The sequence below is a fragment of the Acanthaster planci genome, linkage group LG04, assembly GCF_054643075.1.
Source record: "Acanthaster planci isolate LZ-2023a linkage group LG04, COTS_SCS, whole genome shotgun sequence".
In the NCBI taxonomy this organism is placed as follows: domain Eukaryota; kingdom Metazoa; phylum Echinodermata; class Asteroidea; order Valvatida; family Acanthasteridae; genus Acanthaster; species Acanthaster planci.
Window position 1 is genome coordinate 11033359 of NC_141780.1, and position 14185 is coordinate 11047543.

Below are 14185 nucleotides of genomic sequence, written 5' to 3' on the forward strand. Positions count from 1 at the left end.
TTATTCCCAGTAGCCGACACATTTCCTGGAATACCTCCGATTCGAAGTTGGTTCCCTGATCCGAATGGACCTCCCTCGGCACCCCAAATCGACAAACCAATTCTCTAACAAACTTCGAGGCAACTGTCTCTGCCTTTGCATCCGGGAGCGCATATGCCTCCATCCATCTTGTGGTGTAGTTTCCAACCACCAGGATCCACTCGTCCCCATCTTCGGTCCGTGGGAGAGGACCGACCAAGTCTAATGTCACTCTATCCATAGTTCCTCCAACATCATACGGGGCGGCTTCTTCCTTGCGTATTGATCACATTTCCGGATGTATGCTCTTACACTGGCACTCATACCTGACCAGAAGTACCGCTGCTTCACACTGGCCAGGGTTTTCTTCAGGCCAAGATGGCCTCCCAACTTCCCACCATGCGGCTCTTCTACAAACTCGCGTCTGAACATCTCCGGAACCAGCAACCTCCATTGAACCGAACAAACGTCATTCGACTCCCATCGCCTGTATAGTACACCGTCTCTCACCACCAACTGATTCCAGTAGGACCAAACGTCTTACTTGCCAGAGACCTGTGGGCTACCTCATCCCAATGAGGGCGCTCCTTCCCCTCACCCTTGACAATTAACAGCCATTTTGTCGACTCATCCGCCACTTGGGCGTTTCTAAGTCCTTTGCTGCTTACAGCAGGCTCCACCACAGCAACTCGGGCCCCTTTCTCATCTCCTGTGTTCGAAGTTGACTTTTGTTTATCTTTTTCCACAGTAACAGTCGCATCAATATCGGCATTGTCACCATCAGAATCATCTTGTGCATTACAATGGTCGCATTGTTTACAGGGTCGTCTAGACAGACTATCAGCATTCTGATGCTTGGCACCCGGACGGTGCTGGATTGTGACGTCATACTCTGACTCAACCTCCAACCATCGTGTAAGTTGTCCTTCCGGGTTCTTCGAGTTCCTTAACCATACCAGTGAAGAATGGTCCGTCTATACTTTGACCTTTTGACCGTACAGGTACTGGCGGAAGTACTTTAAATACGTAACGCAGTAACGCAGTAGTTTCTCTCATCTTTGCTCAACTTCCGGCTTGCAAAAACCACAACTTTCTCGACACCGTCATGCTCCTGAGACATTACGGCCCCGTATCCAAGATGTACTTGCTACTTGGTAACGGATAGGCCAATATCGGGGCCCCTAGCAATCACTGTTTCAGCCAGTGGAATGCCTTATCACAAGACACGTCCCAAATGAAGTCTTTTGACTTTGACGTCAAGGTATGCAGTGCGCTAGCAATGCTAGCAAAGTCTTTGATGAACCTTTGGTAATACGAGGCAAGGCCCAAGAAAAACTCCTCACTTCCTTTACGTTCTTCGGGACCGGCCGATCAGCGACTGCCTTAACCTTAGCCGGGTCCGTTGCAACGCCCTCAGTCGACACAATGTGGCCAAGGTAGGTTACTGACCTCTGAAGCAGGTTACACTTGCTTGGCTTTAAAGTAAGCCAGCACTTCTCAAACGTTCAAAGACTATTCGGAGTCGTCCCAACTCCTCTTCTACTGTTCTGCCAAGGACAATGAGGTCATCAAGATACACCAATAAGATTTCCCACTGCAGCCCTGACAACACTTTCTCCATCAGTCATTCGAATGTAGCCGGTGCGTTGGCTAACCCGAACGGCATCACCTTCCAACGATAAAGCCCATTCCGTACCACAAAATTTGACTTCTGCTGTGCATCCTCGTCCAAGGCAACCTGCCATTACCTTAAGGCGAGGTCGAGGGTTGAAAACCATCGAGCGCCCTCTAACGCATCCAACGTCTCATCAGTTCTTGGCACGGGATAGGCATCCTTTATTGTCACTGCATTCAGTTTCGTCCCGTCTTTCTTCTTTACCAACACAACGTTAGCCGCCCACGGACTATCTGAGGGTTCAATCAAGCCACGCCTCTTCAAGTCTTCCAATTGGCGACTGATCTCTTGACACCAATTTGTGACGCAAGGCCCTTCCGACCAAGGCGAGGGCGCCCTCCTCCTCGAGGCGCAGCGCGTCGGACGGCACGCCAGAGAGTCCCTGAGCGGCTAGGGACGAGTCCGTTGGGACCGAAGTATGCCGTCCCCCAAGAAAGTTGGTCTTCGTCGAGATGATGGCTAATCTGATTGGTCGAAAGTTAGTGACGTAACCTGGACAGACCTGACTTGAAATAAACTTCGCCTGGACACCTGACTCATATACATCAATTATTAAGCGGCAACACACTCAACCAATATACCAGCGGAGGGCACTATTGACGGGGAGACTGTGTGATTATACGTGACCGGACTTCACCTAGAGCAGCGAACACCACAATTAACTGTGGGCATCCAATGCCGAATCGGGGACTTTAGCAAGTCTACGGGGCTTATTGTCAGGGCTGCACTACACGCAACTCACGTCACGAGATAGCAATCTGCCCTTGCATCGACTGCAAGCTGTTATCAGGAACTATACCGCACCACCAATTAGCCCCTCAACCTAACGAGCCCCTCAACGACACACGCACCACTCGGGACTTAGGCACGGTCAAACTAGGCTAGGTGACTTTAACCCTTGCACAGGATTCTCGACCCTTACTTCAGGATCAGCCCTTGATCAGCACAACTAAACCTAGTCCCTTGCCTGCGCGCGCTTTTTAAAGCCTTTGCGCTGCTGTGACCGGTCGACCACGCACGCGCTCACGTGACCAAGCAGTGACTTCCGCTGCCCTATCGTACAACGCACAAGGCCGAGCCTATGCACCGCGCTCGTCGCGCTTAACACACAGCTATGCGCGCCTGTGCACCGTCTCTATTACTGTGTTACTGGGCAGAGCACCATCTATAACTTCGCACCGCGCTTGGTGACTAGCGCCCTCTGTCACGTTACAATAGTAACAAGATGACAGGCCAGGAGCTGCTCTGGTACTATATAGTTCAGTGGTTTATTTTCTCTTAACAAGTTTAGTTAGGGTTTATGTTTGGTTAAATGATAATGTATTACAGTAGGCTGGGGACTTCGTGGTGCTGAGGGGGTGGATTTGTATATGTGCATGTGTTTCTGCGTCAGCCAGTGGCCAGGGTTGATGGTGAACGTGTATTCATATTAAATAGCGGATGTATAACAAAAGGGGACAATGGGTCCATGGTTGCTGAGGAGTCCACGGTTGAAAAATGTGTACAAAAATGTGCAAAAAAGAAGTATGAACAAAAAAGTCCACGATTGAAGGTCAGTGTGTACACGACTGCATGCGTGTATTCTGCCCTTGATGTGCAATGTCGCCCCAAGCGTTGTTTATTATGGAGATGGGAACAATTTATTACTTGCCCTCAGTTGCCACAGTAACCTCGTAAATCTGTGATAAGGCTTGTCTCTTTCCTTCTAACCTTGAAGCCGATTCTATTCTTTTGCTTTCGATCTCACTAGCTAAACGTTTTTGAGTTTCTTCATCATCTTCTCGATCTAACAAGGCTTTCAACCCTTCAACTTCTTCATTCAACTGATCAATTCCGGCAGCGATTAATGGGAGCATCACTCCTAAATTGCCATTTTTGCCCGCTCGTATCACCATGTCTTGAATTTCTTGCACAAGTATTGGATTTAGCACTATTTCCCTTTCAGCGGGTCTACCGTCTAAGTTTGTATCCCACTCGATTTCAGTAGCGCTAGTACCCAGCTTTAAACGGTAGGATTTTTACTCTAACGAGTTTGTCGCCTTTGATGTTATTAAAAACATGTTTCACTTTAAACTTCTGCTCGTTTTCGGTAAAAAAAATAATGCGTTTCGATTTGATTTGCCATGATCTAAAGTTTTATTATGAACGGTTTTAAAGAGAGCACCCTCTAGCCGTCTTTTTCTGAGAATCTAAATTTATTGACAGCATCTCTCCAGTGTTTTTCCGAGACTTGAAACAGGTCCGTGACTTTGTTTGGCGTTTGGTCTGTGAACAAGTCTTGATAACACACCACCACCAACGACCTGAGTACTTGCCCCTCAGAGATCTTGCCTCGTAGGCCTAAAACCTGGGCCGCTTCCAATACTCAGCTTCGGCTCCGTCTCAGGCCTCAACTCGTTACTTGTTGACTTTGAAGCTGTAAGCACAGCAATCAGTCTAATAGTGCCACAGAACATCAAATAAGATGCAAAAAGCCGAAAACTATAGTAGTCCAATAAATTTAAACGCCTCAGGCCCACAATCGGGGATTGGTTTCGGGGAACGAAGCCTGAGACGGAGACGAAGTTGAGTATTGGAAAACGGCCTAGGTTTAACTTGTTTTCTATGTGGCCCGCTTGATCTTCTGTCAATTGAATGTCTATATTTGTTAAATACTTTCTTTATTTTAGACTTGGATTTTATAAACAAAACGCTGATTATATCGACCCCCTATGTTCTCACCTTCAAAGTCTGAGGATAACTATCCCAGGGATAACGAGGCTTATGAACGTGAGCTTACAATCAAATCTAATGAAGATCTTTAAATGCGATGATTTTAATACATGTATATGTTATTTATTTAAAGTTTGATTTTAGTTTACTCTTAAGTCGCTGCTATCACTGTCAAATCCTCTTAACGATTACAATGCTGTTTTGTCGGAAATGACATGGGCATTGTTAATCTTTAAAATAGCTTTTCAACGTATATCTAACACTAGCGCCGCAATACAAAGATCCATAATAGATGTCTTTAGGCAGATGAAAGACTCCGCGTCGCCACGCTTACCAATATATTCGTCCAGTTTATCTTGCGATATTGATTTTACGACGGTTAAACAGCGTGGTTGCGGTATGTAACTTGACATACACATGTACATGCGTTTTTATTTGTGTAGGGTGGTTTAACCTCAAAGTTTATATACACGTAGTCCAGTATATCGATCGTAGGCTCTTGGAGTATCGGATAGCAGTTTTGATGTCCAACGATATTTTGGGTGTTTGTTTCTTTGGCGCCAAATTTATAGAATGGCTTTACACCGTAAAAGACCGTTTTTGGCATCATTCATGATCGACAGACGTTTTTCTTTGTCGTCGTGGTAATAACAAATGGGTGAATAGCGCTGCGTTACCGTTTCACTTTCTTTGAGTATTGGGTCTGCTATCACTAGTTTGTCCGGGTTAAAGGGGCCGTATACGACGGTTGGGTCTGTGTTGTCGGCATTGAGACGTCCGTGATCGTCGGTGATGACATAAGTTTGGTTTGACATGGTTCGATATGGTTTGTGGAATGTGATGATATTTTCCATTCATTTTTTTTTAAAGAGAGGGCACAGCAAATCGTTAAAGTAAGTAATCAGGAGTAAAAAGCTTTAGCGGGTGATACCATTTAGGACCGTCTTTCGTCTCCCTGACCAAGCAGATGCGATGCTGCTGTCGTTGGATTTTTTTTAACTTGAGCCATTACGTCTTCGTCCGCGCGGCGGTGGATTAGGGGTGCACCCTTGAAAAGGCAAGAAATCTGTCCGCCGAGCACATTAATAAAAGTTATACGCCCAAAATATTCTATATTAGAGGGTCCCGAAAGTAATGGAACAGGGGAATTGAAGAAATATGGCACTGAACCTCTGGGCTCTGGTCTTCCAATTCTGAGCAATTTGGATGCAATCAGGTCCAAAAGTTGCACTATTTGCGCCATTTTGCAGCGGGATACATTTTCAAAATGGCTGCTATCCGGGGCAGTGAAATTTCCTTCGTTTTAGGGTTGGTCTGCTTTAGGTGAGAATTTCTCGAAAAAGTCATCGGTCAACCCATTAAAAATTGAAAGGAAAATGAAAGAGGACATGTGGAATATCATTTTTCCGAGCAGCCTAAACACCTGTGAGAGTTGCGAGTATCTAAAAAATATTTTTGAAGTATGGGGATTTATCACTGCTGTCTATGGGAATTTATTTGTAGTGGTGCACCCTTAGCCCTATATATGTTCTGTTGCGTGCGCGGCCATCATCTTGGCGTATTCTTCGAATTGGGTAGTAAAAATAAGATCCATAGTCTTTCGTCAGTTTTTGGAATTTCAGATTTCTTTCAAATTTTCAAGAGCTGTGGTAAGAACGACAGGGTTGCTCCCTCGGTTTTGAGTTGGAGAGATTTAGGGAGATTTTTTTGAGAGTTTGTAATTGGTCCCAAACTCTCCATTCTCTACTATAGTCTGACCAGAAACCGGGGACTTTTTGTTAGCGTACCATACACCAATGGAGTAATTAAAACACGAACAACCGCCTGCGGTTAATTGTCCAATCAAAAAATGGCAAAAAGGCTACCCGACATAAATATGCATCACTAGGCCATGGCCGGTCAGCGCGGCCTGCGCATTCGTCACCCGGTACGGTAATTGTTGGTTACGTTAAAATCTACTTTCCATAGACGTTTGCGCAGAATTTCAAATACAGTCGGCAGAAGAATATCAAGGTAAGTCAAACAAACCTGTATCTGCTACCTGAGAACTGTTTAGCTGGGATTACCGGCTCTTTTTCGACGCAGGCTAGGCGTGAACGTGGGGCAGCCATTTTGTACATCCTGGGACTTTTTCATCCTGGCACTTTCATTGATTATCCTAAAAAATTGTACGCGCCACAGGCGGACAAACAAATGGTCATCTGTCAAAATATCAACAAACGAAATGGAACCAGAAAAAACCTACATGCGACACTGGGGAAGATTTTGTATATTGTTGTTCAGGTCTGAATTTAGAAAGAGTTCCGTATGGGGACGCCACTTGACACTACCCTAGAACTGTGGGGTGCTGGGTCCGACCATGGAGCCGGTCCGACGTCCGCCCCGCTCAGACGAGCGTGGTAGCGGGGCGAACTTGACACCTTGTGCGTAAACGTTTAAACTAGTCAGGACTACTAACTAAGGCCTTGTACATTATACCATGGAGGTAGCCCACGTATGGCTGGTGACTCGAACGGGAACAGGTCAACTCCTACCTTGGAGTTGGACCACAATTTGTAGTAGCTTGAACAATTCATACTATCAACTCAACGTATTTGCACGAACTCGGCCTCATACCTTTGCCGAGTCATACCTTGGGCGCAACCCAAATGGTATCTCGCTCCCGTACATGACCCTTTGCTAAAATTGTGTTGTATTTTATGTAAAATAACTTTTTAATTTAAACTAGGGGCCTATGGTAAACTTTCTTCTTTTACACTCAGGGTCACACCTGGACAGCAGCGAAATGCAGAAAAGTAGAATACTGCCATGCCTAGGCAAAATTTAAGTAGGCCTAAGTCAGAGTGTGTTGCAAGCGAGTTAAAGATCATGTGATGTAAGCTAAATGAACGCACTTCAAATGTATGAATAGTGCATGAATAGTACTGACCCTGTCTCTCCCCCCCCCCAATATTTATTCCACAGGAAGTTGGATCATTGATCACGTACATGTACACCCCTACTAAGTAAAAAATGGAAATCAAGATTTCAAAATTAAACTATTTACATCGGTGAACAGAAACTTTTGAAGATGACGTTAACTCTCATTGCCAGCTTGTGGTTAATGTAGTTAATTCTGGCTCACAGACTCCAGAAAATTCAATGTTGATATCAGTGTGTCAATCCAAACCTATAACAGAGAAAAAATGAGGGTAAAACTCCTCAAATCTACGTAACAATAAAGACTAAAACTCCAAGATTGGAAAACAAAACTAGAGTCTCCTACACCTACGGCCTCGCATCTCAATGGTCGAGTTGTCTCAAGCCAACTTGGTAAATTATCAGGTTGATCCACATCCGTCACTTATTAAACTGATGGTGCACTCATGCCCATAGAAGGATGATGCCTGTTGGTAGAAAATTGTGAACCTGAGCATGCTGAAGGTATGAGTGGTCTTAATTCACGCTACGAATTGCCCAAAGTAGGAGTTGCCTAAGGCATGAGTCGTCCAAAGTACGAGTCATCTAAGGTATGAGTCGCCCAAAGTACAAGTTGACTCGAAAGCACTCGAACTAGTCGAAGTGTTTTCTCACTCTGAGACTTATTTTCCCTCCTAAACGGAACTTTTTTGGACATGTTTTTGCTTTCTAAATTGCTAATAGGTCTAGGGCTTACTAGGTCACTGTAGGGAATAATTACTGGCACCTGTATAAAACTCTTTCAGTTCCCTGAAGGAATTTTGGGGTTTGGATTGTTACCTACAGTACATTGCAATTGAAAAGTAACACCAAAATGGGAAAATTTGTTCACATTTTTTTCTAATCCCAGGGAATTCCTTTTCATTTCACAAATTGTGAAAAAGTGTTCCAAAAGTGTTCCAAAAGTGGAAAATATTTTCACACCTTTTCGCACAAATGGGAAAAGATTTTCACAGATTTTCCCACAAGTTGGAAAAGATTTTTCACAGATTTTCCTACAAGTGAGAAAACATTTTCACACTTTTTCCCACGAGTGGGAAAAGATTTTCACAGATTTTCTCTGGTAGTGGGGAAATAATTTTGTAAGCTTTCTTCGTTAAGTTGTATTTGTGCATGTACTGCACGTGTAGACATGGAAGTTTTTGTTCTCAAACAGGCCTACCAGTCTCAGTCATAGGGTTTGTGCACAGGATGTGGAGTAACCTCTATGTGTGGAACTCTTTCCTATTCATGTAGATTAAATTCATGCACAGTGTATATGTGAAGCAAGGAAACAGTTTCGTTTTTTCTTTCAGTTTGAATAGGAAAGAACCCAAATCTATTTTTTGTTGGTGCATCATCTTTTATTTTTGTTGACTGGTTTGAAAAAGTGGCATGCTCTTAGATGTTGGTGCCGACAGCAAGCATTTGCTTTCAAAATTCACACTCTTAATATAGCCTATCCATTTGGTCAGTATGTGATGTACTCTACATGTATGCTGATATGCAGTATTTATCCAACTATTCCCCTCTATTATCTGACATTGTCACTTTTGATTGGCATTACAAATGAGTGAATAAAAAGGTTGAGCATCAACCCATGCTATTATTTTTGGCTAACAAATACAGAGAAAGAAAAAAGACAAATTCCCCTTCTACCGGTACTCATCCTTACATGTTTGTATATGTACATTTTTCAATGCAAAAGAAAACACATTTAACGTAGAGAAAAGCAGAATTTGCATGTACATTGTTCATGAATGTTAGTGACTTGAGCATTGTTCTCTGAACACTTGCTTCCCTACTGGCACTGTACATTGTACCTGACCTTATTACATCTTGGTTAACTGTCATTATCTAGGGCAACTTAGTATGGAGACCTCTCACAGTGATAAAGCTGAGGCCTCATCACCAGCATGTCTTGTTCTTCCAGTCAATCCACTGGCATCTGTTTCATCATCAGGTTTGTACACAGAGATCTGCGATTTCATGGTTTTAGGATGAGATGACCTGAAGACTTTGGACTAAGATGTGTTGACTTCGATTCTAAGACCTGATGACCTTGAAACAAAGCCCTTGAGACTTTGAAATCAAGACCTGAAGACTTTGAGACCAAGATATTGAGGCTTTAGATTAAGACCTAAGAATAATAATAATAACGAGAGCTTCTATGTCTGTTTGCAACAGAACATACATGTAGGGCTTTTTCACATTTCACTGACAGTGTCATCGTCATGATTGCATATCTGCAAAGTTTCATCCCACTGGGACATGTACTTCAAGAGATACAGGGCTTTAAATGATGCACCTTTAATGTCATGTGACTTGTCAACTGATGATGTCATCATGCCATGAGGTCAATTTCCGTCACACTTCCCCTTCCAGATATCTGGCAGAAGGCCCAAACATAAAAATCAACATCTCTTCAATATCTGTTTGGAATAAGATGACCTTGATTGGGATCTCAGAGACAAACACAATGTTTCCCTTGCCTACCTACTTTAAAGAAAAATGGGCAATGAACAATGAATAGTTATTTCAAATGGTAATGTTTAATTCAATTCACTGCATACTTTCTTGCCTCATCGTGGCGAAAATATGATAGAACGTAGGGAAATTATCAGTCAGGTAATACAAAACATGGAATAGCATCAAGTGAGAGCGCACTTCAGTTTTCTCATAGGGGGTTTGATTGCCGGGAGGATTTTCTGCAATAGGGTGTACAGCTTTATAACCGTGACGATGTACATGTAACATCATCTTAACACCAGAGGATATCGGACTGTTCGGTCCATCAGTATACGCAAACTAAGAGATGTCAATTTCAAAGACGGGAAGAAAAATAATACAACCATCAATTTCACACAATTCTTTCAAAAGTACATCTTATTTCCTATCGACAGTAACTGGACAAATGATTACTTTTAACAACTGTATCTGCGATTGCACAGCAGCACAGACTCAGATTGTGGAATTTAAGCGTATGCTAAGAAATGCATGTATACTCAAAATATTGAACACTGGAAGCGGTCTTGTTAAATTTATGTTAACCACTTCATGCCAGGGCATATTTCAATCTTAATGATGCTGGGCCGGCACGACAATCATTTTTTATTTTCAAAATCATTCAAAAATTCATCATTTCATTTAACGGTCGTTTATAGCCGCACGAAGTAATCTTTAGGCACTACTCTAAGTTGACAGGTGACCTTCACTGACGCCCAAGTATTCCAGCCAGGCCTGCAGCCTTGTAAACAGAGCCCAGATTGTGCAGGGTTGTATAACTGTCTTTTGTTCACAAACCTGCCTCAGTGCACTGTTGACCTCTTTTCAAAAGAGGCTAGATTAGCGTGCAGCGCTGCTGTGTGGCTCATCGCCGTGGTGGTGGAGCACTTTTGTCCCCGATGGTAATCCGCTCGCTCTCAATGCCCCAAACCCTGGTATACGGTTTCAAAACAAGGCTGGATTATCACCACTTTTTAGAGTGAAAAATGTCGGTAATGCCAAGCAGCCTGGTCTTTTGTTTGGAGTACAGTCTTTTGTTACAGGGCCCTGTTTCCATTGTCCAAGTTCGGAGACCCCGGCCACGCATATAAACCTTACGTCTCCGATTCCGGAGTCCCCGGCAGGAAGTGGGTAAAGAATGTTTAAGTGTCCTTACTATTATTTATAAAAGAAAAGAGAAAAACTGCATTTAGGCATTTAACTATTGTATAATATTCACTTGGAGTGTTTTGAAAAGATGAAGGAAAAATCTGCCTTCATGTTTTAGGGCATACATTTCTCTGAAGTGTTAAAAACTGCCAACTCTTATCTGTTCTGAAGATTTGTAGAGACTTCAAATGACATGGGGACCAATCAGTGTTGTAGTACTCGTACTCGGTACTTGTACTCGAGTACTACTCGGGTACCATTTCAGAGTACTCGTACTTGTACTCGGACGTCCTCGTACTCGAACTATAGTTCTTGTACTCGGGCTACAAAATACTCAGAACTCAGCATCCAAAAATTGAACTCGAGCATCAAAGTACTTGTACTCGATTAACAGTACTCGATATAAAAAAACCTTTAAGTTAATTTACCATGCACGGCCGTTAAAATAAGGTACAAAAATATCGACTCCAATGACCCGATATTCGATACGGTTCTGACAAAGAGAAGGCCGAACGTGGGACCATTAACGCATATGACCCATTTGCCCCCATGTGCGCATACTTAACCAATCACGTACGCAAATTATATTGTGGTACTCCAGAATGGTCCCGTGATTTACTTGGGCATTGGTAGTCTGGATCCTGGACCTGAAAATTCTAACAACAAACCCAGCATAAAGAAAATCACAGGCATGTGAATAATTGAGTCTGGAAAATAGACTTCGTCGCGCCATGCACGTTGTGTCAACTGCTGCAATGCACGTGTAGTGACCATGACATTGCTAGCCAGATCACTTGTTCTTGTAGCCATGCCATCTGCATTCGGTGTTTCTTTTACACAGTGGCAGGTCTTAGAGTCTCTAAATTAAGATAAAACTACTTTTGAATTAGAAGTACTTGTACTCATACTCGGAAGTGCAAGTACTTGTACTCGGAAACCAGTACTTGTACTCGGCTGGCAAAGTACTCGCCTTGTCTTTGTACTCGGCAGTATTTGGAAAAAAGTACTCGACCACAACACTGGGACCAATTTAAAACTTTGGGATCTTTTAAAGGCAGATAACTTTGCACTATTCTTCTGAAACCAGTTTGAACAATTTCTGCAGTTGTCTTTCAATGAACGTTAGCTGTTATACAAATAAAATCTAACTTCCTGTCGGGTGCAGTCTTGCTATGAGTAGTTTGATGAAGCTGTTCTAATCCTTCTCAGGATCAGTCCTGCTTTGACTGCTCTTCAATCATACTGTGGACATCCAAAATGTGTGAAGACTGCCCTCCTGTCTGTGCTGATAAAGATGTGTATCATTGCAAAAGGAAACATTTATTCAGGTGCAGCAGTTCATGTGTTGATGCATGGGGAACACTTGTGTCAGAACTTGAACACAAATACAGTGTACATGTGCACATGTAATCATTGGCATAGCAACCTTGCATTCTCACTAAATGGGGGTACGTGGGACCTGAATGTTAAAGTGGGGGACCATGCACATGGATGTTGAAGGGGGAACCATTTATGATGGTGGTACATGGATGTACCTCCCCCCTCCCACATGCACATACATTGTACACACAAACTTTAATTCATGATTGCATTAATCAGAATTGGCAATCTGTCTGTCAGTCTGTATGTCAATGCAACAGTAGGCCTTTTCACCATCATCGATTAAATTCCTTGCTTTGTTGTACAGCAGCTTCCTTTATCATTGGTACCCGTGCCTCTGACATCTACATGTAACTGTAGTTGCATTGAATTCCAGTGCTCAGAACTAACATGGAGAACAGGTTTATCTGTAGTTTTCTCTCCAGCAGTAGTACAAAGGACACCTACATGTACATGTACAAGAAGCAAAATAAGGAAATTCAACTATTCTGCATAATCAGTTTATATTACATTGACATGTAGAAATAACCGTACATGTAGGTATACTTTCGATTTGGAATTTCATACAGTTTTGGATATTTACACATGTACCCTAAACCCCTAATGACATGGTTTGTCCTCGGGGGCATATTTATGAAATACGGTATGCACCTTGAGGGACTTCAGTCAGTTCGATGTCTGGGTTCAGCGCAATTGTAAAACTTGCACATGTACATGTACAGTACTTACGTGTACATACATGTATATTGCATATGTGCTCCATCCTGATTTAACATGCCTTTTGATAAAATCCATCATTGTAAAACCATTGAATAATTTACACAGAAAGGAGTTAATGAATATGTGCAAGTTGATCGCTGTATTGTGCTGAACATGTAGGACTTACATAATCACTGTTAATCTCCTTTTTCATCATTCATCATTTGGACATAAGCTAAGGCGAGCATATCAAAATCTTAAAAAAGGCCATTTATAGAGTTCAAGTTTCTCGGGATATGTCATGTGTGTCAGTGCAAATTCGGAGCTAATTTGAGTGAGCTCTCTTCCCCTAACATCACTGTCCAGTCTTAGAAAGTGCAGACAGAAACTTACAATTGAGAATGTTTTGTAATACGTATGCTTTTGCATACTAGACCCAGTTCCAGGACTTCATCCATCCAGCTTCCAAACCCAGCTGCCCGCCGCACTCGGTGTAGCTGTTGGGCTCGATACACTCTTAATTGCTAACATCATTGTGATCATGCCTATTAGATGTCAAGTCCTTTTGCAATTTCTTGTGCCGGTGCATGAATTTGGTTTCAGTTCAGCTTTTATGGGATTACCTTGGAATCCTCTGATCAAGCAAAATCCATTAAAAACTCAATATGTGTAATTTCAGGTCCGGGAAGTCCCAAGAGGTCTGGAGAAAACACATGGGCCCGTCGAAAATATCGTCCTGATCAAATCCATGTGTTGACGCGAGACTGCGCAAAACAAGCACGGATGATTTATGTTCAGAATGAAAATTGGTTGAGGCCTGAAACATGAAATCTTAGAGTTCACTCCCCTCGATATTTTGCACGATATTTTTTCACAACCTTTTAGCCAAGTTATGTAGGTCTTCATGCAATAAGATTGTGTGACAATGCTCACATCGACCATAGAGCTCTATGCATCGACCGGTCGCGCACAGGCCAGCTGACTGCGCAACATACAGACATGCGCAAACACTTACGCAAAACGGCACTTCTGTGTATACATGTACAAAGTCAAATGGTTTCAGATTGTGTACAAAGTCAATGGGAAAAATTAAATCTTCAAAATTAAATA

At 42.8% G+C, this 14185-nt stretch overlaps 2 protein-coding genes across 8 annotated transcripts in view; one reads left to right on the plus strand and one right to left on the minus strand.

Moving 5' to 3' along the window:
- The window catches only part of met (MET proto-oncogene, receptor tyrosine kinase), a 62120-nt gene extending 55612 nt beyond the window's left edge, over window positions 1-6508 (minus strand). Inside the window, exon 1 of the mRNA XM_022243651.2 lies at window positions 6434-6508. The gene's annotated coding sequence lies outside the window, so the exon portion shown is untranslated. The remainder of the gene's footprint in view (window positions 1-6433) is intronic.
- The window catches only part of dmtf1 (cyclin D binding myb like transcription factor 1), a 95879-nt gene continuing 84600 nt past the window's right edge, over window positions 2907-14185 (plus strand). The window contains exons 1-2 of one of the 7 annotated variants that reach the window (XM_087135472.1): window positions 2907-3245; window positions 9204-9305. In XM_087135472.1, coding sequence (XP_086991598.1) covers window positions 9215-9305 — 91 coding nt within the window. In that variant the 5' untranslated portion in view covers window positions 2907-3245; window positions 9204-9214. The other 6 variants (XM_022243665.2, XM_087135471.1, XM_022243664.2 and 3 more) reach the window with 6 other exon arrangements.